Source organism: Ascidiella aspersa, chromosome 5 (assembly GCF_963924565.1).
Source record: "Ascidiella aspersa chromosome 5, kaAscAspe10.2, whole genome shotgun sequence".
Classification (NCBI taxonomy): Eukaryota; Metazoa; Chordata; class Ascidiacea; order Phlebobranchia; family Ascidiidae; genus Ascidiella; species Ascidiella aspersa.
The window spans coordinates 24,544,768-24,570,104 of NC_139451.1; the positions used below are offsets into that span (position 1 = coordinate 24,544,768).

Below are 25,337 nucleotides of genomic sequence, written 5' to 3' on the forward strand. Positions count from 1 at the left end.
ATGTGTAAGAATAAATATTATAATTATACTTGACCCACCCAAACCCAAACTCGCACCATAGCCCGAATTTTGTTATTGTTAACAATATAAACCCTCGGACGAAAATGTTGAAGATTTTAGACCGGCGACAAAATTTGGCGCTCTTTCACTATTGTACGTGAAAATTAATAAAATTTTTTTTTTCTTAAAATGCCGCTTACCACAACGCATATTGTTTGGGTTAGGGTGCGGGTTAGCATTTGGTTGAGGGTGGGTCAAGTTATGATTAATTATAAACATAATATTACTTGACCCACCCTCACCCAAACGCTAACCCGCACCCTAACCAAAACAATATGTGTTGTGGTAAGCGGTATTAATATTTTTTTTTGCATAACTTTTCACGTACAATAGTGAAAGAGCGCCCAAAATTTATTTATACCAGTAGCCTACAAGGTACATCGGAAATCAACCATCCATTTGCTAAACTTTTCGTGTTATTCTACAATATTGCTTTAGTTTGCACTTGACTTTAATTTTAATTGGTTACATACCGAACTGTTTTTATTCGTCATATCATACTTAGGCCTTTTTATATTGATAGTGAAACGCAATTTATTAAACATGTCTTCTTATGATGGTCCTTTAAAAGAAGAAGATTTACAGGGCCTTCTTGGTTGGATAGATCAAATTCCTCTTTCAAGAAAGAAAAAAAGTTTAACTAGAGATTTCAGTGATGGGTGTAAGTAATTTTGATTTTCAAATAATTTTTGTATTTTTGTGCACAAATTTTCACATCTGAGCCAGTCTGCATTCCATGCCGAGATCTTGGGTGTGCACACCAAGTTTTGATGTGTGCTGTTAAGGTATTATGCACACTAAAGGTTCAGGAATCTAGCACAACTCAACCATTTTCTTGAATTTAAGTGTGCAAATGCTAAATTCAAGTGTGCACCTATACCAGAGAATGCAGACAAGCGTGTGTACCTCATTTTTTAGGGAATGTTGTGCACACCTACATTTCATAAGATTGAATTGTGGTGGGATTCTGAATCAATATATGATTGCACATCTACAGTGTGACTGCTGAAAATTTGGTTGTACACCCAGAATCTCAGTGTAAAATTCCATAAAATGCAAAATGGCATTTTAATATTGTTTTTGCACAGTTACATGTAGCATTTTTTGACATATTTTATAATTTATCATTTGTTCGTTTAACTCAGGGCTGGCCAAACTGCGACTCATTAACAACTACTTAAATCCGAAAATTAGCAAAATTTATGAAACATCTTTAACTTTTCTATAATATCTCAGATAGTTTGGCTGGCACCTAACATACAATGAGCCTTATAGTAGCTTGCTAACAACTAGGCACAAATACTTTTTTGGCCTTACCTTTGAATGTATTTATGCTTGATTTCCATTGAAAAAATTGCACACAAGACCTTGTTTATGGTGTCATGACTTCACCATGCCTTTAAACAAAATTACAGGGACCATTCCTGCTCATATCCTATTGAATATAATATTCTTGACGCACCCATACCCAAACACTAACCCTAATATTGTGCGTTGATGTAATAATCAAATGTTATTCCTCTTTATAGAGTGAGGATAACAGGGTTTAGAAACTTGGAAAGCATGATGACATTTATTTTAAATCATGTATTTTTCTAAAAATCACTTAAATATAGCCTACAAATATTGTTAGGGTGCAACATCTACAATAAATGTAGCTGAGCAAAGGTATGTGTGTAGGTGAGGAAGAAACCGGGTGATATTTATTTTACGCCATGTGCAAGGTGTTGCGGTTTGGCGTTAACCAATAAGAAATGTAACTCTTAGTCTTCGACGGGTTGGACACCCATTGCCCAACTACATACATTTAATATAAAATCATATGTTTTAGTGCTGGTTGCCGAAATTGTAAAGCATTTCTTCCCAAGGAGAGTTGAAATCCACAATTATGTGTCAGCCAGCTCTGTCGGTCAAAAGTTGAACAATTGGGGTACTTTGAACAGGTAATAGTAAAATAATTTTAAATGATGAATACCAAAATAAAATTAAAAAATGAATTCCTAAATTGTTTTTTTTTTGTCTAAAATAAAGTTCAAGTTTGTTTTCAGCCTTTAAACAAAAAAAGGTAATTTAAGCTTTATCTTATTTAATTCTAATTTCTAAATGCCATGTAGGTTTTATTTAGCAATTAGGTTGTATAATGTTGCTTCATAAACGTGTAATTTTCATGCAGAAAAGTTCTCTCAAAGATGAATTACACCGTACCTGCTGACATCATGCAGAAAATTGCTGAATGTAATCCTGGCAATGTGGAAGTGTTTCTTCTTGGCTTATGGCAAAAAATTGAAGAATTGGCATACAAAGAAAGATCAGATTTGGTAATTTACACTACATTTTACTTTTGCCTTGTGTTCATCGTATTGTCTTTATATTAACAATCAAACACTTTGGCCTAGAGTTATTAGCAATAAATATATTTTTACATTTGCCTAATGCTATCAAGATATTTCCATTACACCATAGTAGTTCATTAGTGAAACAAATACAGGTCATTTGTAAGATTATATCTTATTCACATTTTGCCAAACCTAAATATTTATTCAATATTATTACAACAATTGTTTTGATCCAGTCTGGATATACTCCAGAAAGCCGTCCGTACTATCACGCCAGAACTGCTTCAGAAAAAAGTAAGGCGTATTCTGTTTATTTTCTTCTATAGACTGAGATTAAATTCAAGAAAAAAATAGTGCTTTTTGTTGCATTTTATTAACAAAAATAGACAACTTGTGAAAATATTTATCGAACTAAGTTTTTCACTATGTATAGAAGTTTAAAATGTATTGATATTTGAAAAGTATTTGCTAGTTTTTCTCCATTGGAAGTCTACAGTTTTTTTGTCAGGTCATAACCCAAACTTGGAAAGCTTACCACCTTCCCAACCACAGCAGACAGATTACGCTATCAAGAATCCTGTACCCCTTGCCCAGCTCAATCTTAATGGCCTGGACAGCCAAACACGTCTTATACTTGAAGAAAAAGAACAGGCCTTACTTGCTTCCCAAGAAACAGTACAGGTATTTTCGAGACAAATGTGTTGTTAACCGGCTATGAATTCAATATATTTTCTGAGGAATATTTCGAAAAATATTTAGCTTAAACTTCAATTTGGATGATAGCGTGGTATTTCGATTAGGAGTTAGCATTTATATCAGGGGTTCTTAAACTTTGATTACCGCGTATACCTCTAATTTATTTTTGTGTTTCGCGTGAACCACGATAGGCAAGAAACTTTTTACAGATGGCGTCATAAATTCACAATCACAATACAAATATACGTCAAAAATCTGCTGTTTTAAACTGTGTTTAGTGGAGTCTAAATACATTTAGTCCAAATTTTATTTTTAATTAAACTCTTTTCTTTGAAAAAGTTTGATTACATTTTTAAATGCACGTTAAACATTTTAATTAGGCCTTCATGGACCCCCTAAAACTTGTTCACGGACCCCTGGTTTAGATAAAACTCGTTGATATAGCTTTTAACTGTTTAGCACAGACCTGTACAACATGCGGTCCATGGGCGTACTATGTAATATTTTTTTTTCGTTTCATTACTTCTATTTTAAATCAGTGCGGACTTGCTTGTGTAATGCACAATCAAACGACATTTCATTAATGTTTGTCAAAAACAGTCATTCGTTGTGCCTGTTATGTTCTGATTGTCTGCAATTAATAATTTAGGAATTGGTCAATCCAGGGTTTGGCAAACTTTTTAGCTCGCGAGTCGTATTACCAGGCCAAGGCAGGGATAAAAATAACCTTAGTCCGACTCCCAAGTCCTACTCCGTCATACAAAAAATAAACCTAAGTCCGACTCCCAAGTACGACTCCGATCAACTGTGCTATTTTGTCGAGTCCCTAGTCTGTCCTAGTCTATTTTGTCGAGTCCCTAGTCTGTCCTAGTGTATTTTGTCGAGTCCCTAATCTGTCGGAGTCTATTTTGTCGAGTCCCTAGTCTGTCCTAGTCTATTTTGTCGAGTCCCTAGTCTGTCCTAGTTTATTTTGTCGAGTCCCTAGTCTGTCCTAGTCTATTTTGTCGAGTCCCTAATCTGTCCTAGTCTATTTTGTCGAGTCCCTAGTCTGTCCTAGTCTATTTTGTCGAGTTCCTAGTCTGTCCTAGTCTATTTTGTCGAGTCCCTAGTCTGTCCTAGTCTATTTTGTCGAGTCCCTAGTCGGGTCACTTTACAGCCTGTATTCTGCCAATTTACGTTACTAAAACGGTTAATATTCAGCAGTCCACTTATAGGGGTGTCATATAATTCATCCATTCACAATACATGGTTGGCAGATATCCACCATATGTGATTCCGCCATTACAATTTACACCTTACTAGTTTTAATATTTGATTTTAGTTTGGTGTATGTGTAATACGCTAACATTGGGGGTCGCGTAGGTTTTCAAAACTGTATAGGGTTCGCGACAGCAAAAAGGTTAGGAGCCACTATGTTATAAGGCTTAAATAAAGAAAATCTATTCAAGCGCTATGCATAGACCTACTACGACATATTGCGTCATGTGACTAATAAACTCTAGAAAGTGCAATTTCGTTTAAATAAGACTATATCTTATTTTATTTCGAGCAACATGCACATCTTTATTATGTACCTAATGGGTCACCTGTTAAATTGACATTTTGCAAATTTAAAGCAAATAAACGCATTTTTTAAAGATTTATATTTGTTAACTAATTCGAAAAACAGATGTTTTTAAGTTAAGTTTAATAACGTCGTAACTTTGTAACGTCATCTCTGAAAAATTATCAGTATGCGGCCAGCGAAATATTCATTATGCTTGTTGCGGCACTTGAAGGATTTTGAGTTGAACAAGCTTAGTGTAGCAGCACATGCATGCCTATAAATATGATTGTAGCGTGTTCACTTAATGCAAAAATCTCCAAAAAATCACCTGATCTCCATAGGCCTACTTATCGACACCTTTTTTCTGCTTAACTTCATTAAAGCGCAGTTATGCTAATTTTTTTCAAATGTAAATCAAATATCGCAGTCTGACAAACGGTTGTTCAGTTTCGACTTAAAGTCAGAATACTGACTTCGCTTTGAACTGCGATATTTGATTTACATTTACTATTCACATTAAATTAAAGCATTTTTATATTCTCAAAGAATATATTAGAAGTTCCTTCTTCTTATGTCGTTTGTTACGTATTAAATTAAAAATACATTTTAATTAACATTTTAATACATTAATCAATATGCTGCCAGCGAAATATTTATTATGCTTGTTACGGCCCTTGGAGCATTGTGAGTTGAACATGCTCAAGTGTAGAAGCACATGCATTTCTGTTGATATGATTATAGCGTGTTAGCTTGATGCAAAAATCTACTAAACTAACTACCCCGACACCTTCTGACAAAATTACACACTAATTAATATGCCGAAGCGGTTGTTCAGTTTCGATTTTATTAAGTCACAATACTGACTTCGCTTTGAACTGCGTTATCGAACTAAAACAAAACTGTTTGTTTTTTATGCAGATATTGCAGGTAAAGATAAGGCGACTCGAGCACCTTTTGCATTTAAAGGACTTGCGAATTCAAGACATGGAGCAAAGGATCACGAGATACGATTCAGTTTCAACTCTTCAAAGTAATCAACACCATTAAATTCGTTTTTGTTTTTTACGACATTCATCTTTATATATTTTCGCTTGACTACATTTAACTAGAAACCTTTAAAAACCAACATAGTTTTTTTATACTTGTTCGTCACTAATTTTAGCCATTGTTTTTAAATGTCCTGTTTATAGCTTGCGTTTCTGTTTTGTATTTTTAGCCGATTTTAAGTGTGTGTAATACAGGTTGAAAGAGCAGTATTATATAGGACGAACAGTTGTATTTTTTTAGATTGAGTGCCAGAAACGTAAAGATTTTTCGTGGTTTGCCTTTTATGTACCGCTTGAAATGTAAATTGTGTTTGAGCGTGATATCTTTAATAAACCTTTTATAAGACGACATTAAGTGATTCGTTTTTTAGTGTGATGTGTAGTCAATAAATATAAACTTTGCATAATATCATTTACAGCAGTGATTGTTAAACAGGGTTCTATCGGACCCTTAAGTTTTAATAAAGCTGTTTCAGAAGTTCGACGACAACATCCTCTGAAACATTCCCACTCAGCTTACTTTAAGCTCCGCGAACTTGTTTTCTCTGTTATTTGTATGTTTTAAGGAATCCATAAACGCTATGAATATTATGCCATGTTGCGTCATGTAACTCATAAAAAAGTGTTTTGTAGACAAACATATGAGACAGAAACAGATACTGAGCGAATATTTTGGGTTCAACATCGCTTCCACAATAATACAGGGGCTCGACAGGGTAGCAAATGTTAAGAACTACAGATTTAGAGTCTTAACATAGAATTAAAACGGTAGTTTGGTGAATATGTAAAAGAACAAGAATAATTTTCCAGTCGTAAAATACGTGATGTCTCAAGGAAGGTTGTCACGGTTTTGAACACGCTTAAATTGTGGTTTACATTTCTAAATTAAATTTCTCTGTTAATATTTTTAAGGTTTTTCTTAATATTTTGCTAAATTAATAATTTGTAAATAAAATTTTTAATATTACTAATTTTAGAACTACAGGTATTAGGTGTTATGGTGCTATAGCTCACATTCTTTAACACCTGATTTAACATATCGGTTATAGAATAACAAAAACACCGGGCATTGTTAAAACCACGTCATTTAATGCCGCGAAGTAGCAAAAATTCAACCGGTAAGTAAATGCTTTGATGATGGACACGTTTGTGCAGGATTGTTATAATATTTAGGATGTAGGTTACTTTTCAAGTATAGGTAAGCATAAATTCGGAAAACTGACCCAAGGATCTTTTACGGATGTTTTATTAGGCTGTCTCGAGTAAATGTTTCAGGCTAAGTTTAAAGTTAGTGATGGAATTCTGAACTTGCGGTGTAAAAAAGGGCGCTGGTCTAGAATGCTACCACATCGAACTTTATTTGGGTTAAAGTGCGGGTTAACGTTTGGGTAGGTTAAGCAATATTATTAAATAGTATTACTTGTCCCACTCTAACCCAAACATTAACCGAAACCCCAACTCAAATATTGTGCGTTGCTTTAAAAATTGTTTCAACGCTGTGGTACGATTCTAAACCAGCGACCAAAAAAGCTGTATTGAACACCTACATACCTAAAAAAATGACGTTACATGCCCACATCTATAGACAGAAAGTGACATGAAGTGCAAGACTAGCAAATGTAGTGTACTGTATATGATATTTATATATGCAAAACTCTCATATATGCCAATTAACGTTACCACAGTAAAGTAGAAGTTTTTCCTGCCGAACAAGATTTAACTATATATATATATATTAGCTTTTTAAAAACAGAAAATTACTGCAATATAGTTAGAAGTTAGGGATTAAGCATGTGAGTATTAACTGTAGTCTGTAAATGAAAAGTGTGAAGCAGTTTGTTTGTAACTGTTAAAGTAAATACTTAAGTGGGTTTGATTATACCAGGTTTTCTTGTTTTAAAGATTATCCCCTATACTTTAAAGGAATTAAATGGGTTAGCCAGGTAACAAAGGTTAGCCAGGTAACAAAGCCTATCTAAGTCATCATTAAGTAGGCTATTAAAAGGTTGTTTTGATATAAAAAATCTGGGTGTCTAATTATATTCAAGAAATCTCTCAAAATAATTCCAGTTGGGTAACATTTACTCTATTTTTAATTGTCCAACCTATTCTTATGTGTCTATTCCACCATTATAATAAATCTATCACGATGTTATTCCACCAAAGATTGAAGAATAAGTAGAAAGCTTGATTGAACAAAACAAACTGATTTTTCATAAGTACGAACAAAAAACCTGAATAATTATTGGTAATTCAGATCAAAGCTATTAAATGCCATAATAAAATTCCTTTTATGCTAAATATAAAAAAAGTATTATCATGGCAACAATTGGTCTTGCTATAATAGATAGAAGGTTTTTATTGTTTCACACTAATTTGGATTTTTTTAACTCAATACTTTGTTAAGACAATTAAAAGGCCATATGTACCTAAAGTACATTACCAACATGTTTTATTTTAGAGTACAGTTATGGCTTCAGCAAAACCTGCAGTGGCTGATGTAGCAATTTTAAGGCTTGCCGAAGTTCATGCAAACCCCAAGAACAAAAAATGGTCTTATGGAACTGCTGGTTTTCGTGGAAAGGCATGTGAAATGGATCATGTGTTCTTCCGGATGGGTCTTTTGGCAGTTCTCAGATCAAAATGCAAGAAAGCTGTGATTGGGGTTATGGTAACCGCATCTCATAACCCAGAGGTAAATTTTTGGTACATTTTTAAAGTAATGACAATTAAAAGGCAATTCTAGTGTGAACGTATTTTTTGTTGTTTGGCACTATTTGATCAATTATTTTTTGTAAGCACAATATAATGATAGGACAGGAGGTCATGGAAAACAAGTGAACCTTGCGAATAAGTTTGTGATCATATAAACTATTTTAAAAACTGTATGCTGTGCAGCTTAAATAAAATAGGGTGGTCCCGTTTTAAATCTAGCAGAAAAAAATTGGTAAGATTTTTGTGTGTAAATACGTAAATGTACTTACTAGTTGAACAAGCCCCAAAATTGTCGGATTAAACAAAAAAAAGCTTGTAGTGTTGAAATTATTAACATTTCTGTAAACAGGTTGTTTTAAAATGTATTTCAGTGTTTTACTTAATGTTTGTATGTGTGTATAAAACAATTGTCAATTTGTTGTTGTTTAAAGTTTAGGCTATTATGTAACCCAAGTGTTTATGAATAATTATATTATACTATTGTTTTGTAGCTACTTCCGTCAAAATTGTCCTTTGTCCTTGCATGTCCTTGCATAACAAGCGTAAATAATGCAATGAATGGTTAGCAGCCACTCATAAACTTTATTGCAAATTTTAGTCTACACTTTAGTAAAAGCAAAATGTTTTTTTATTATTTAATTTTTATTTGAAATACATGTTTCTATGGAACATTTTAGCATCTTTTAGGAATCCCAAATAAAAAGAGTGTAAAGTAAGAATGCCAAAATTGTATGCCAAATTTTCAAACTTTGTTTTTATTTTTAATTTTGCTGCAAAAATAGTGGTACCCCAGTATTTAAAAAAATATATTTATGTTCTACCATTTGTGTTATTAATTATGTTTACCACAAACTGTTGAAAAAACAGATGAATTGCCATTTGTTAAGTAAAATAAGTGTTTTTTTAACATTACAGGAGGATAATGGCATAAAGCTGATTGACCCCCTGGGCGAAATGTTAGAAGAAAGTTGGGAAGCTTATGCAACTTCTTTGGTAAATGTTGAAAATCATCAGATCATTGAAAAGCTGCATGAAATTGCCAAAAAGGAAAATGTTGACATGGAACAGTCTTCTTCTGTGTTTACCGCTAGAGATACAAGGTATTATTTGTTTGGCGATTAACTTTGTCATCTTATTAAATAAATTTAATTGCCTTACATTTTGTAAAAACAAATTTATTTATATTTTATTATATTGATTGCATGTTGCCTATTTATTTTTCTTTATGCCAGGTAGTTGATAAATTTATAGCTAATGGAATTCTTTAAGGAGAACAATCCACCTTTAAGTAGTTTAACGATTAGTGGTATTAAAACCAGGGCAGCAATTTAGAAACAGTTCGCCTCTACTTATTGCTGTAACACTGCTAGGCTGGCAGACAACAAACATTTACTGAGTGGTTTGGTAAACACTATTGGCACTTCGCTGGCACTCCCACAACAGAAAGTTTTCTCCACAAACTCCCAAGCAAGAAATCGCTACAGTGCTTTATATTAACCAGTAACCACCAAGCATGATCTTACAAACTCTTTTCAAATATTATCAGACAGATTTTTTGTTTAGTACCTATACATTTTGTTTGATTTTAAGAAATTTTTTTTTAAATTTTCTTTAAAACTCAAACATCAAATATTTACATTGCGAAATTATTAGTTTGTGTCCTTTTCAAATTTGTTGAGATGTTTATCAAAGTTGTAAAATACTGTTAACCCTTAAAAACACAAAACACATAATTGGTTGATTGGGTGATCCATATTTTTTGTGTTTTGCTTCAGGCCAAGCAGCATTTCGTTGAGTCAATCTGCCAAGGATGGCATATCTGCTTTGGGGGGCAGCTGCAAGGATTTTGGTCTTCTGACCACCCCACAACTACATTATATTGTATACAAATACAACACAGGTTATAAAGATGTGACTGAAGACTGCTATTACACTCATTTCGCTGATGCTTTTAAAGCCTTGGTAAAAGAGGTAAAATCAATAATTTATACTTGAAAATTTGAGACTGTTACAATTTGCTAATTGCCATACCACAATCAACAAATTGTAAAACAAACTTCGGGCCACCCTGCTGATCCAGCAAAAGGAAAGAAAAAAACTCTTAACACCTGTGATAATTTTAATTAATACTTTTAAAGATGTATATAAAGATATTTAAAAAAAAATAATTGTTCTGCAATCCATCCTTGCAGAATTAAGATCTATTCCATGGTTTTAGTTGTAACGAGTTCAAAAAAGGTTATGTTATTTTTACCAAATAGTGCAACACTTTGGTTTATTTGAAACCACTTAATTACCTTTAATATGAAATTGCAGCTTATTACTATTACACAATATGAAGCTCATTCACAGTAGAATCACCCAAATTTAATATTATCTTTTTGTGACTGTATTGCTAATCGGGTCGACCACAAGCTATTTAAAAATGAGAAAAAATGTTGACCAATGGTCCCTAAAACCCTGTAATCTTAACTCTTGCACAGGCTGCTTTGCTGAGGTATGTTGAATATTATTCTTTTCAAAACTTGCCTACTTTTTGCAGAGGTCCGATATTTCAGCTGTGACGGTTGATTGTGCAAATGGCGTCGGCGCTCCAAAGCTTCAAACTCTGTATGAGCATCTGGGCAGTAGCATTGACTTGGTCGTTCATAACAACAGTGACATTGGGAATGGAAAGCTAAATGAAAAGTGCGGAGCTGATTATGTGAAAATTCAACAAAGGGCCCCTGTTGGTAAGTGCTATGTTTGACTCCAAGCTTACATGTGTATTGTGTATATCACTTTATTATAGTGAATTTTAGTTTGTGCTATTTTTACATTCTAATTCCTAACGCTTTTTTACCTCAACTGTCAAGCTATATAATTATATTATTGTAAATGTTTGAGTTGCCAACCCTTTAACATTGCGTATTTTTTCACTCTTATTTACAATGCACCACGCAAAGTTGTTATTGTTCAAAGAAGATTGTTAACGAATACGGACCAAAAAAACAAAAATATCAAAATTACTTAAAATCTTGTTGTACTCTTTCTAAAGTATTTACATTTAAAAAGGCATTCTCTCTTCTGTGTTATATCTGTTGTATTGTGCACGGCCAATTTAATCGCACACCTGCACTATAGGTTGGCCACTCCTGTTGCAATGTTTGTGCTTTTATTAAATTTAATAAGTTTTGTTTCGCTCTGTTTTTTATTTACAGTGCGGTTTGCTTTGGACTTTCGTCTAAATTGGTCATTACGACTGGAATAATGCTGGAACGTTTTTGTTGTTGCAGGATTAAACATGGAGCCTTACCACCGATACGCTTCTTTTGATGGCGACGCTGATCGTATTGTGTACTACACCCTAGACAGCGACTGCAACTTTGTTTTGTTGGACGGCGATAAAATTGCCTCGTTATTTGCACTCTACGTCAAAGGCCTATTAACTAAAGTGAGGTCGCTATAAACTGCTCTGACTTTATATGAGTTAATTAGTTTATGGGCCAGTTACAATTAGCTGTTGATACTAGCGCTATTTATTAGGTCTATCAAAATTCGCCAGTTTATACCACTAATGAAGTAAATTCCAATAATCTTGTGTGATTTTGTTTTTATTCATTTTGAGAGTTTTACGCTTTGCTTCGTGTACGAAACATAGTACTTTTGAGAACAACTTGAGAAAAAAACTAACATGATTTCACACTTTCATTCCATTAGTACGTTATGTATATTTGTTTAAAAAGCTACCCCAAATCATCCGATCATTATGTTGATGGCTCGCCTTAGAAAAGGACAATGCCTACAAAAAAATACCCTTCTGCAATCTAATTCCGATTACTTTTAGCTGTTTATACTGAACTCTACCATATTTGCCCAGGCAAACCTATCATATTTCTACACTTTCAAAACCCCATTTAGTCCCCCCTTTTGAGATTTATTATTTGGTCCATTGCGTTTTTACTTTCCACAATTATTATATATGACAACGCTGCAATTAAATGACTTCATTCATATCCTACGTCCAGGCAAACCTCTCTGCGAAACTTGGTGTTGTGCAAACCGCTTACGCAAACGGCAGCGCCACAAAGTTCCTCAAGGAAGAACTCAAGGTGGAAGTGGCGTTCGCGAAAACCGGCGTCAAACATCTCCACCACAAGGCCAGAGAATTCGACATCGGCATTTATTTCGAAGCCAACGGTCACGGAACTGTAAGTTGATTGGTGGCAAATGCTATAAAAATAAAGTCATTGATTTATGTGCTGTACAGAGCAATCAACAGGTTTGCATGTTGGTTGTGGCTGTGAAATGCAGTGAACTTAAAACCGGATTTTTTTCCATTTATGTTGAGGTGAAATTCATAAAACGAAGTTTAACAAAATATTTCTGTAAATATTTGTAAACGATTTTATGCTTTCAATATCATCTTATTTGAAAGCAAGAGTTTTTCTTAAATAACATTTTATTGTCTGCGGGAGATTCCTTTAACACCAAAGTGCTCCACTTTGTTAAACCAGTTGATTCGATCGTACGTCATTTTAAATGTTTTTTTAACCAACCTGTTGGCATCTTTTGTAATTGTCAGATCAACGTGAAAAACGAATGGCAAGAAATGTTAACACAAAGATGCGCCGACCAAAGTTTAGGAGACTCTGAGAAAAAAGCCGCCCATCAACTTCAAGTGTTTTTATCCGTTATCAACCAGGTATAATTTTAACTTATTTTTTCGAAGTTTTAAAGAAAAAATAGATTTTTGGTGTATGTTAAATTTTGAATTGAGCCACTAAATAGGTTCAAAATTGTTATTCACACGAATTTAATTACATTCTGTGGATCCTTGCTGTTTACTGTCTTCCTCTCATTAAATGTGTTGTTTTCAAGACTACACACAGTTTTTGTTTTCCATCGGAGATGCGTCCTGTTTTTTGGCCTTTAGTATTACCAGAAATGTGGAACAGCCTGTGGGGATGGTCTTTCCTAATCACGTATGCACCTTCACGTCATGCGGTTAGTGCGTACAAACATTTGCTTCCACTATTGATTACATTCGCTTTCCTGGTTAAAGCCAGTGGAAATCTTGGCAGAAAGCACAAACAATTTTTACGCTAGGCCGAATACGGTTGAGCCAACAATTAGATTGCTGGAAAGTTGGCTAATGTGTTATCGTGTTCTATTAATTATTTAGCCCTGCGAACTGGTATGAACTGTTAGCAGACCTTGTTTAATGATAAAGTAACATATCCGGTACATTTTTGTATCACACGAACCGGGGTTCCGCGGCTTAAAACGTGGTTCAAATTCTAGAACTCAAGGGTGTCAAACGATATCTTAGATATTCTGAATTCTAAGGGTATGCACCATTGTCCTGTGCACGATTTAAGTGCAACAAGTCAAAAATATTTTTCTGCATAGTGCGCAATCGTTGTGTATTGTTTTCAATTTTGTTTGAAATCAAAGTCAATGAATTAACTAAAAATCCCGTATGCGTGTCGATACCAAACTCGGACAACTAGACAATTCTAGTTGTTTGGTTCAATGGATTAGAACGTGTTGCTATAGTTCTGATCTTTTTTTCCCGATTTTTACCAAAAATGCTAAAAAGTCGTTTTTTAGGTTCCCCGTCGGAACAAATATTTAGCAGTGCAGGTAAATAACACAGTCCTGAAAAGCAATCTTGAAATCTTTGACATGTGCAATCCTATAAAAAATGCGGTTTTATAAGAAATGATAATCAATAAATGAAAGTCATTTTAAGCTGATTTTAGTTCAAAATTTTAGTTCAATTTTAGTTTTATTCTAATTTTAATCTTTGGAGCATAATGTTTGGCGATTGTAGTAAAACGTAGTAAGAATATCAAAGGCCATACAGAAGTAGGTATCACTTCAAACATTTCGATTATCTCTTTACTTATTTAAATCTAGTTATCCCGTTTATTGTTTGCCAAACGTGAAAGGGTTACACAAATAAGCTACTTTAGGCAATATACCCGTTAAAAACTAAACCGTTTCGGATATTGAGTTTAAAGCCTGTTGGATTAGAACGAACGAGTTTACACTAAAAGCGTAATCATTATTGATTTTCGTGTTGGCCGGTTGGGATAATTACGAGTCTGTTTTGAAGGTACATTTACATGTAACGCAGCTAGATGAACGCAGCTAGGTCACTTTGCCTGAAAATAAAATTTGTTTAATTTAACGCGTTCAAGGTTACACTCACCTGTTTGCTTGTTTTGACTACGGTATATGGATCCAAGGCCATATATTCTACTAGTCTATTAGGGCTACATCTTTATTGCCGTTAAATTGCCCGGTATAATCAGGCAAGTACCGAAACAACCACTTCGAATTCGCCATCGATCAACACATAATATAAGACATCTGCACTAATGATTAATTGAGATGTTTTTTGATAAGTGTCCCATACAACAGTGCTTCTCAGGTTCTCTTTGTGGTCTCCCAATTACTATACTCCCAACAAGATGCTTATGGACTGCGTAATTTATTCAGTTATTCATGTGCGTTTTTGTTTTTGTACAATTGTGAGGACCAACTTAAGATAGGGGTTCTTGAACTGGAGTCCATGGTCTAGGCGTGTACTAAGACTACTTTTAGGGGGTCCTTTAAAGCCTGATTGAAACTTTGGTGTATAATTTAAAAAAACAAATAGTTTTTCAAAAGAATAGAGTTTAATAGGGTATAACGATTTTTGCTTTCAATGTCCCACATCATGTTATCTATAAATCAGCGAAGTTTGTTCATAGTCTGATACGAAACTGAATCTGTAGGTCAATTAACCTTTACCAATCGGTCGGTTTTAAGTATTGATGTCACTACCGACGCTTCAAGGCCCACAGGTAGACCAGCTCGATCGGGGTAATTAATGCTAATGAGGCTATCTTGTATATATAGACCTCGCAACGTCCGTAGTAATACCCTCAATTTGCACCAGCGGACTCTGGTTATATTGGTCTATGACCTGACGGCGATGCTATTAGTCATCCCTGTGTTTTAGACTGTAGGAGACGCAATGTCCGATATGCTGGCCGTCGAGGCGATCTTGCATGCCATCGAGTGGGGAGTGCGCGAGTGGAGTCAGATGTACATCGAGCTTCCCAACAGACAAATGAAAGTCAAGGTGACTCGACTGTTTAGCACAATGTTTCCAAAGTTTTTTGGCTTGCGGCACCCTAAAAATTCTTAACTATTTCGCGGCACACTTTTAGCAGAACAACAAAAGAGTAATTTTATAATCGCCCTTAGCGCACGACGAACTATATGTAAATCTCTGAATATTATTAATTTGTATTGGATAGGGCGAATTTTGGTTTAAAATACTTGCGTATATGCATATTGCTAATACAAATTATTTTCCAAAATTACCCAAAGGTTGGCGACACACTTGACAATCTCTCGGGGCACACTAGTGTGCCGGAGCACACAGTTAGTGAATCAATGGTTTAGCAGTTGATATATAGAGCTTATATCCTCACAGTTTGCTGCATAAACCAAAATTAATCCCATGAGTTTTAAATTTGTATCTACCTTAAAATAGGAAAATTTGTTTTTGTTGAAAATAAGGTGTATGTTCGATAGGGTTTAAATATTGAACCAAATATATAGCTTTTAAAGTTTAGATTTGCCAAAATTAGGTCTTTAGTTCGGCCTTGTATTTTTCGTTGCTCGTATGTATTGTGCATTAGTTTTCAATTACAATTGTGACATTAGGAAATGTTTTGCCGGATAGTACAGTTCGCAAGCACCCGTGGGAGGTAAATCATTCGAAAAGGGGCATATTTGACACTTTGCTTTTCGACACTATTGAGAACCCTCAAACATAATTCAAAAGTTAATCATAATTTTTCCTAAAAAAAACTAGGGAACTAAAATAGCCAACATAATAACCCTCACTAACAAAAAATTCCCCATTATGCTACAAAAAATACCGCTCAGTACAGGATTGTCACAAATACTTTCAATCCTTAAATGTCTTAGATTGTAGTTGATTATTATTGAAGAGTCCCCAACCCTTTTTTTTTCCGAAATGAATTTAAGTTAAATGTCAATTCAAAATTCTACTTTGGACAAAGATGTTATTATAACCGCCAAAGTTTCGATTTCCTAAAAGGGAAATCTTCTCCAGGGCAATAAAAAAATAGGTTTTCTTTGAAAAGACTTAAATGTCCAATGTCCATGAATTTGTTTATAAACCATATTTTGTAGCCTTATTGTACTATTGTTGTGACACAAACCCATTTTTAAAGGTTGCCGACCGCACTGTGATCGAAACCGTCGACGCCGAAACTCGAACCGTGAACCCTCCGGGTTTGCAGCAGGCCGTCGACCAGCTGGTGGCGCTGTTTCCCGAAGGCCGGTCGTTCGTGAGACCTTCGGGCACCGAAGATGTGGTTCGGGTTTATGCCGAGAGTGACACACAGGTAGAGTTGTATGGCTTGGGCCAGACCTGGGCAAAATACGGCCCGCAGGCCAGATCCGGCCCGCCAAGCAATATAAATAATTCGGCCCGTGGCTCATTTTCAATAAAACATTTTTAGGCAAAAACAGGCCTTAACATTTTTTTTTCTTGATTTCAGAATATTGTATTGTTGGGCGAACATATAACTCTTGTAAGGCATCCTCACCAATTGATATTTATAGATTCTTTTAAAAGGAATCGGACGGCTCGCCAAGACACTTTGTGTTTCTTATGCGGCCCGCTGTCAAAAATAGTAATTTCCCACTCCTGGCGTTGGCGAACCGTACTTGCATTGCCGCTAAACCTTTTATGACTGTAGTTCTCAACCGTTTTCATCCCGTGGACTCCTTTAACCGCTATTTAAAACTCGAACCCTCCAAGAAAAATAGCACATGTAAATTTGCCAATATACGAAGAAAGGGCATACCCATTTAAAATCTCAACCTTGCAGTCGTTACAGGAGTACTAAGTTATCAGTTTCGCAACATATGGCTTACCATGGAGATACGGTCTAAGGTGGCGGCTCCTAAAATTCGAAAAACGAGCCAAACTGGCGTTTTTCATATTCCATTGGTCAAATATTTTATAATGTGTGATGGCCGACTATTGAGGGTTTGATTTTTAATGTCAGTCTATTTTTATCAGTAAGCAAGATATATATGTCTATTGTATATATTCAGTTTCCCGTAATCTATAAAGTCATATGTTAACCCATAGATATATTATGCGTAAAGACATCTATCGACCATCAGTCCACCATAGATACCAACAACAAGGTCAGATAGAAGCAACATATAGACAGATAATGGACAAGGCCATCTAAAGACAATCAAGGAGATCATTAAGCCACTATAGATAAACAATCGATCAAACATATTTCGACCGCCTTAATCACCTGCCTTTAAAATGATCATTAAAGCCTTATATGGATCACCAATCTGCCATTTACGCTTTATTGTGTTATAAATAACCTTGTAAATAAGCTGGTGGCACAGCCCTATTAAAGTGGAAGAGAACACTTCGCAAAAACTAAAGAGCACCACATTTTAGTAGTTCTTCTCTCATTTCATTGGACAAACTCAGTTGTTCAGATTTCATGAAAATCTATTATGACACTTTCCCTATATAATTTTGCAACACAACGTTTATATTTATAAAACTACAAAACTATAAACGCAATATTTTGGTGAGATTAAAATAAAAAATGCTCAAGTAACAACTAATAACGGTTGCCCTGCATAACAGATTTCTATCAATTTGCCGTGCACTGACGGACCTATTAAACCGGCGAGCCTCTTGGAATCTTAAACCCTGTATTACGATAATGAATAAGAACCTCGGCAACCTCAGCATATAACGTCTATTTTGTATCTTTCCAGGAAAATGCCAATTCTCTGGCGGAAAAAGTCTGTGCAAAGGTTTATGAGCTCGCAGGTGGAGTAGGCGAAATACCCAAATGCTCATAGGGTCGTCCTTAGTATAGTATAAAGTAACGACTGAGCACCCAACTTGTAGCAGTTTTTATACATTTTTATTCTTACTACATATCTGTAGTGTGCGCTGTGTATTTTTTTTTTTTTTCGAATGCAATTGTACCATTTCAATAATTTTTTTTCACCGAGAATTTTCTAGTATTTAATGCAATAGTAGCGAGTTAAATACACCATGACTGCCACTAAAATGAATTATTGCCCTTCAGTAATCAAGGATAGCAAGCAATTAAGCCTGTTATATAATGTGCTTACAAGACCTTCACATTCATTTTTTTTAATTTTTTTTTTGTGTATACCGTGTGCAAAAAAATTATGTGCCGCAAAATACACACCGTTGCAATTTCAATTATAAAGGGGTAGAAACTTATCCAACTTTGAGTGTCGTACGACCTGTAGTTATTCTAGAAAGTAGATATATCTACTGCTGTCCGTTAAATAACGGTTTAACTATGACGGCTTCAATGGACAGCAGACTGTTCGTTTCAACATTCTGCAAATTTAGTGACCGTGACGAAATTGTTTTTTGCAGTATTAAATATATCTGTTTTCGAAATGTGTTAAGGTTTGTCATTGGAAAAGTCTGCAAAGTCGCGTGGTGCTTTTGCAACAGAATCTGTGCAAATGTCAATATTTTCGAACCCACGTTTGTTTTGTTGTATTGTAATTAAAAATTTTAAAATAGACTCACGGCTTGTCCCATCAATATTTAGTTTTGGTCAAATTTTTATTCATCCAACTAAAGTAATTTTTCTGTTCAAATATTTTTCCTTGAACACTATTTAATAGCGAATATTCCTATCTAACCAATAATGAATGATAGGCTTGAAATCGAATTTAGAATAAAATTTCCCTTCTATTTTTTGACTGTCATTCATTATTGTTGAAAACTCCCACCCTGCTATTTAGGTCGAAGCTAATGAGTCGTTAAATACGTAATTGTTATTTGATGGATTTGTTTTTGTCTTTTAGCTATTTTGACTTGTACAATATTGACGAATTTCGTCTGAGATTTTTGAAAGACTTTCGTAGACCAAATCTTATTTGAACAGACACTTTCTTCAAACCGATGCTTTATGGTAAAATACATGATGTGATAAAGTTTTCTGTATACCGAAAAAGAGTTAAGTGCAATTTGAAATAAACTTTCGCTTTTGTCTTTCTCTTGTTCATGAAAATACAGGAATGATGAAATGTTCCCGTTCCCAACCTCAAAATTAACATGCGCTGCTTGAAAGATTACGCGACGCGTCTTTTTACACTTCGCTTTTGCTTTAAAAAGTCATCACTGGCCAATGATCAATTTGTACAGGGTACCCGTTTCCTTTTTGTAAAGTTATTGTTCAAAAATTATTACTGGAGTATTGGCAGGCTTAATCAAGCTTTTGGACAAAAATAAGTGTTGTAACCATTAACCAAGGGTGAAAGTAGAATAATTTTAATCACGAAACACGTTACCATTTTCCCAGATGACGCCACAATGACTAAAATTTTAGTTTTACCATATCTTTACCTGCACGGCATATCTTTACCTATACGGCGTACCTAAAATTGTATTACAGGAAAGCCGTTCCGGCTTAACTCTCACCACTGCCATAAACTAATGTTAAGTTGTAACCAAATGTTAATTGGCCCCAATCAAGTCCTGTTTTCCGTTGTTATCTCACTGAGAACCAAAAAGGCACGGCATTTGCTTTTTAATAAATTACGTATACGTATTGCCAACATCGGCACATTTTAATCCGGGTTTATCGAATTCGGATTTTCGCTACTTTACACCTGTGCACTGTTATGGCTTTGCATTTGAGGTCGGGCTCCAGCTTTGGTTTGCTTGTTGCGAGACAACGTTAAAGTCTGTTTTGGTATTTTGTATTTGGCTCCGATTGTGGTGTTAAACCGTTTCTGTCAGTTTAACATATTAGACAACACCAGCAGGTGTTGCCGCATAATCGCCGATTAAATAAATGGTGAAAAACAAACAGTTGTCAGTTTCTTGTTCGCCCTTTGGAAATTCTTGCACGGAAAGACGAGACTATAACCGATTCCCTTTTTTCTTTTATAAAACTTACCGGTTGTAAAATGACAAAATTAATTTTTTTAGGAATTCTACCTCTACCATTTGATTAGCGTACATCGTGATTTATATTGTGTGATGATTTTAGATACCCATGATGCTTTTGGTAGCGTATACATTTATCATATAACATCCAAACAAACTGATTTGTGGTTTACTAAGTTATGTACTGGGGTTAATCGTTCAACCAGAATCGTTTGTTTTTCACCATTTGATTTGAGTTAATTCTGTTATTCGTAAGGAAATTCAGATTAGGCTATAGCAGTGATTCCCAAACTTTTTTTCTCGCGTACCATTTTGAGCTTTTGTACAGTGTTCATGTACCACCTAAGTTAGGCCTACATCCGACTAAAATATCTCAAACTATAACTATTTTAGCATATAGATAAGAAAATGAGCATGTAGCTGTATTAAAGTTTAACAAATGTCATTCCAGGAAGACATAAAAGCCATAAATTATACAAAACACAGCAAATAGTTTTAATACGATGGATGTGAGAGCCAGCGCACCTCCGTGTAATAGAGAAGACAGGTGTAATTGGAACTAACATTCTCCCAAAGACGTTTAAACAAGGCCAGATGTTTTGACGCAATTTACTGAGCTTCTCCATTGTGTTCAATAGCTATAAACCCGTACCTTAGGTGACCCTGACTGTACTTTCGTTTAAACATGTTCCTAAATTTTTAACAAAATGTAGTTCTCTCACTATTCCTCTATTTTAGAAGAAATTAGTAGTACTATTCAATAATAATATGATTGAAATATCAATACTACACTGCTGCTATTAGTTCATTATTATTGCACACATATTAAACCAGTTAGCGTTTTATTATCTTGACAAGATAAATGTTACGACATAAACGTGCAAAACCAAAGGTAACTAAAACGACATTACAAGTTACCCAATCTGAACGTTTTAAAAGTTGAAAGTTTTCGCAAATTTATAAGTATGCTGAAGTTAGTCGCGTACCACCTGAAAGATTCTTGCGTACCACTGGTGGTACGCGTACCACAGTTTAGGAACTACTGGGTTATAGGCTACGTCTACCTCTATTCTTTTTATTGCTAAAGTGATAGTTCGACATGTTTTTAAGGATTATTTAGATGTACTTTGAACAAGGCCCACAAAAAGCATTTTAACAAGGTTCACAAAAAGCATTTTAACAAGGTTCACAAAAAGCATTTTAACAAGGTTCACAAAAATACGTCTGGGGTTTCAAGTCAGACGAATGTGGCGACCATTCTGGAAGCTTGTTGAAATACGATTTAGTTTCTGTATAAGACGTGACACAAAAATAGCAGGCCTGCGGAGTCGGACTCGGGACTCGACGGAGACGGTTTCTTTTGCTGGAGGCGCGCTCTAGTTCATTTAGTTTTGGTCGGACTCTGGTTATCTTTAACCGACTGTGGGGCCCTGAAAAACTAAACTACAAGTCCTGAGGTTTTAAATTAATAATTGTTTATACTGCTATCAAAGCGACTTGTTAGACTTTGCGTAAAACAACCCAAGTCCCGATCCGACGTGCGATCACAGTATAAAATTTCAAAACTGATATGTGCGAAAAATGAAAATTTTAAAACTGTATAGTAGCAACTGATGGAATATTTTCCAACCTTGTAGGCCTACTGTGGGCGGAAGAACTATATGACACTTCTATCAGTGAATTGCCGATTATGCACCTTATTTTAGTTACCGTACGCAAATAGGTGAAATACAGTCTGTAGAACCGTACACGAGACTGGACGAAATCAAACGTTTAGCCGGAGTCGGACTCGGGTTTATTTTTTTTTGCCGGGGTTGGTCTCTCAAAAATACTATTTCGAATTCCAGCTTGGGGTTTTAAACTAAAAAGTGTTATGTACCACTGCTATAGGGTTCAACCGAAAGTCCTCAGATATATTTTTGTCTTTTTTAAATAGCTTTTTTGCCAACTTAAACCAATAAAAAACATTTTGGCGTCATAGTGCACCAGGGCTCCAACTCACAAAGTTACGGCCCTTTACAGTGGGCTATTTTTGGCACATATATCTCCCAAATATTAATATTAAAGCTTCTTTAAGATTAGCGGGCGTGCCTTTGGAGAAAGTATATTGAAAGTATCAGTACTAAGTACGTTTTAAAACGCAAGATTGGCGCAACAGGCAACATAAAACATTTGATTTTAAACTCTTGTGTAAAAGGATTATAAACATACGTAAAAACGCCTGTGATTGTGATTAGAGATTACAAATTCAATGAAATCACTGTGATCTAGCCCTTCTGAAGCTTCGTTTTGACCAACGATTAAGGCTTACGTATCATCAGTACACCGAAAGCCATCGCAGACTCACCGAGTCTATCGATCAATGACGCAAGCAGGGCAGGCTAGAAAAACAACTATAGCCTGCAGTGAGGTTCGAACTCGCGACCAGCAGCTTCAGAAGAACTAGATCGCAGTGGTTAACACACATATGTGTGTCCATGTTTCATTGAATAATGATAGGTCTATGATTACTGTAGATCCTCTTAATATGAAGTTGCTTGTACTAACAAAATGTGGCAAGCATTGGCGTATGGTTGTTTCTCTACTCTCTCTTCTCTGAGGCTGATGTGTAGCGCAGTTGGTAAAGCCGGTATGACCGGAGGTTGTAAGTTCGAACTCACTGCAGGCTAGTTGTGTTTCTAGCCTGCCCTGTTTGCATCATTGGTCGACAGATTCAGTGAGTCTGCGATGGTTTTCGGTGTACTAGAGATAACAAACGATAAACAGTACACTCGCTCGAAATTGTTTATAAATTTGAAGCTTTTCGCGCGAGACGTCGTAAAATTGGTTCGGCCTGTTTGAAAACTAAGTGTGACCTCTGGACGGATAAAACTCAACCTCTGTTTTCTTGCTTCGGATTTGTTATTTTTTCAGCTTGTTGGACCTCTTCAAAGTAGTTTATTTTTTTAATTTTTACGTTGAAAACTGCTGATCTCGAAAGAAAACATTACATCGAGTCGCGCGTTGGCGCAATTGGGTAGCTTTTGCGGCGATTTTCTGCGATTTCTTAAAGTAATAAAATCGATCAGCCGCTTAGTGTGCGACGTTTAAAATTAAATGCTTAACAAGTTGATTATTATACTTTCTTTGTGGTATTGCTTTTTACCATAACACAACATGAATCTAACTTAACGTTCGGGTATAACACAAGACGGATTGGTTGACTGATTTCAACAAATGTGGTTTGACAGCCTATATACTTGTGTTCAAAAATCGCCACAACTGTATTTAATTAACTTGACGCAACAAACTTGTGCCAAATGTTATGAAGGACGAAACCTTTTTTTTACGGTCCAACAACGTCATTAAACGGCCGTGGCGTTCGTTCCGGGCGCGGGCTTAGTTATCAATGATTAACCAGCAAGCTTTCCCTAACAAAATGCCCCTCGGAATTGCTGGCCATAAACTCCCCACGGTGAAGCGCACGCGCAAGAACATAAGGCAGTTTTCTCCGAAGTGTGGCAATCTTCATGACGACTTGTTTGCTATGGCTTACGGTAGGCCATCAAATATTTGTGTGCCAGATACTCGTTTAAATTGGAATAACAGAGCCTAAGTTGTTTGTGAACTCCAACGGTGGCCAAGTTGCTCGCTAACTGAGCCCCACTTTACGTTTACATAATTAAAAGTTACAACGACTGCTTTTAATCAGAAGAGTTCCGCAGAAGATTTTAGGCTACAAATATTACTTTTTATGTTTTTGAAGATATTTTTGCGAAGCGACTATATACTGCACATTATTTTATGCTTTATTATTTGGTTTTGAGTGAAACATATTTAAAACATTATTTTTTTAAGCGTCGCGTGGTGTTAATATTCGTTTTATGACGTCACGTGGTGTTAATATTTGTTCGGTTTGCCAATAATATTTGCGCTAAAGTACAAATACAGCAACCAACAAACCTCAAATAACAGATGGTAATCGTTCAAGTATAAGATAAGTTGAATCTTATGGTCAGTGCGACATTTGCAAAAGACGAAATGTAATCTTTACATGTCACACACAAATCGTATAATATTTTCGCAGTAGCCGCCGTTTTTTTTTCTGAAGTTTTAAAAGTCAAGCGTGATTTCTTTTTCCGGCTACTGGCTGGACCCGTTGAAACTCTACAATCCATTATTCCCTTGCAGTGGTATTACTACTAATAATGGCAAATTCATTGAAACGTAAGGATTGCTTAGAAATCATTAAGTGTATCAGGCTATACCTTGTAATTTTTTGGAGGTATCAAGTTGTTGTTCAGAAAAAAGATTAGGGAACACTAATGTAAACTAAAATACAGTGGTGTTCTCAACATGTGTTGTACTTCTTTTGAAACTTTTGTTGGTATGCAGCGTCAGTAAAAGGCCACTATGTTACTACTAGGGATGAAACAAGTGGTATAACACAATTTTTTTTCTTTTAGGCGTTTTTTTTTTAAAACAGACAAAAATTAAAAGTAAACATATTTCATTTGTCTTAAAAAGACTTACATGTCCAGAATGTAATTATTTTGGTGAATTTCTGTATATTTTTTAGGGTTCTTATAACGGCACACTATACCCTGCGCATAACAGTAATAAAACATTGCATATACGTTCACATAAGACTCAATTAGCTGTTTGTTGATTTAATTTAACCTACTGATGTTGCACCGATTATTTTATTGTTTGCGTGGGCAGTCGATTTTGGGCGAGCTTGAGAATACATTTAGGAAAGCTTTATAACTGACGTTTCTGCCACCTTTTCAGACGTTGGCTGCTCTTATTGTTTTATGTGTTTTGTTGTTATTTACGTGAGCTTATATCAATACAGTTTACGACACGTGTAGCGCTTGGCATACGACAGGCCGTAAAGTATAGATATCCTGAAATATTAGTGTAACACTCATACCAAATCAAATCACACTCACTTTCGG

The 25,337-nt window shown here is 35.2% G+C and overlaps 2 protein-coding genes across 2 annotated transcripts; both read left to right on the forward strand.

Annotated features, from left to right (window-relative positions):
* Positions 1 to 563: 563 nt before the first annotated feature.
* On the forward strand, positions 564 to 6,033 carry LOC146145551 (sperm flagellar protein 1-like). Its single transcript, XM_083389994.1, has 6 exons — positions 564 to 721; positions 1,892 to 2,003; positions 2,234 to 2,378; positions 2,633 to 2,690; positions 2,905 to 3,077; positions 5,557 to 6,033. The coding sequence occupies exons 1-6, from the start codon at positions 604 to 606 to the stop codon at positions 5,683 to 5,685; spliced, it is 735 nt and encodes a 244-aa protein (XP_083246120.1). The 5' UTR covers positions 564 to 603; the 3' UTR covers positions 5,686 to 6,033.
* Positions 6,034 to 6,668: 635 nt separating this feature from the next.
* Positions 6,669 to 19,503, forward strand: LOC146145552 (phosphoacetylglucosamine mutase-like). The gene is made up of 11 exons (XM_083389433.1): positions 6,669 to 6,802; positions 8,146 to 8,379; positions 9,315 to 9,499; positions 10,175 to 10,370; positions 10,942 to 11,131; positions 11,675 to 11,832; positions 12,407 to 12,589; positions 12,964 to 13,083; positions 15,391 to 15,513; positions 16,640 to 16,813; positions 18,231 to 19,503. Exons 2-11 carry the CDS (start codon positions 8,155 to 8,157, stop codon positions 18,315 to 18,317), a joined length of 1,641 nt encoding a protein of 546 aa, XP_083245559.1. The 5' UTR covers positions 6,669 to 6,802; positions 8,146 to 8,154; the 3' UTR covers positions 18,318 to 19,503.
* The last annotated feature ends 5,834 nt before the right edge of the window (positions 19,504 to 25,337 follow it).

Bases quoted from the DNA above. Each gene is read 5' to 3' on its own strand.
- LOC146145551 (XM_083389994.1), top strand. From the start codon at position 604: ATGTCTTCTTATGATGGTCCTTTAAAAGAAGAAGATTTACAGGGCCTT. The intron at 2,004-2,233 runs GTAATAGTAAAA...ATTTTCATGCAG, and splicing joins AATTGGGGTACTTTGAACAG to AAAAGTTCTCTCAAAGATGA. The intron at 2,379-2,632 runs GTAATTTACACT...GTTTTGATCCAG, and splicing joins ACAAAGAAAGATCAGATTTG to TCTGGATATACTCCAGAAAG.
- LOC146145552 (XM_083389433.1), top strand. From the start codon at position 8,155: ATGGCTTCAGCAAAACCTGCAGTGGCTGATGTAGCAATTTTAAGGCTT. The intron at 10,371-10,941 runs GTAAAATCAATA...TACTTTTTGCAG, and splicing joins TTAAAGCCTTGGTAAAAGAG to AGGTCCGATATTTCAGCTGT. The intron at 11,132-11,674 runs GTAAGTGCTATG...TTGTTGTTGCAG, and splicing joins TCAACAAAGGGCCCCTGTTG to GATTAAACATGGAGCCTTAC.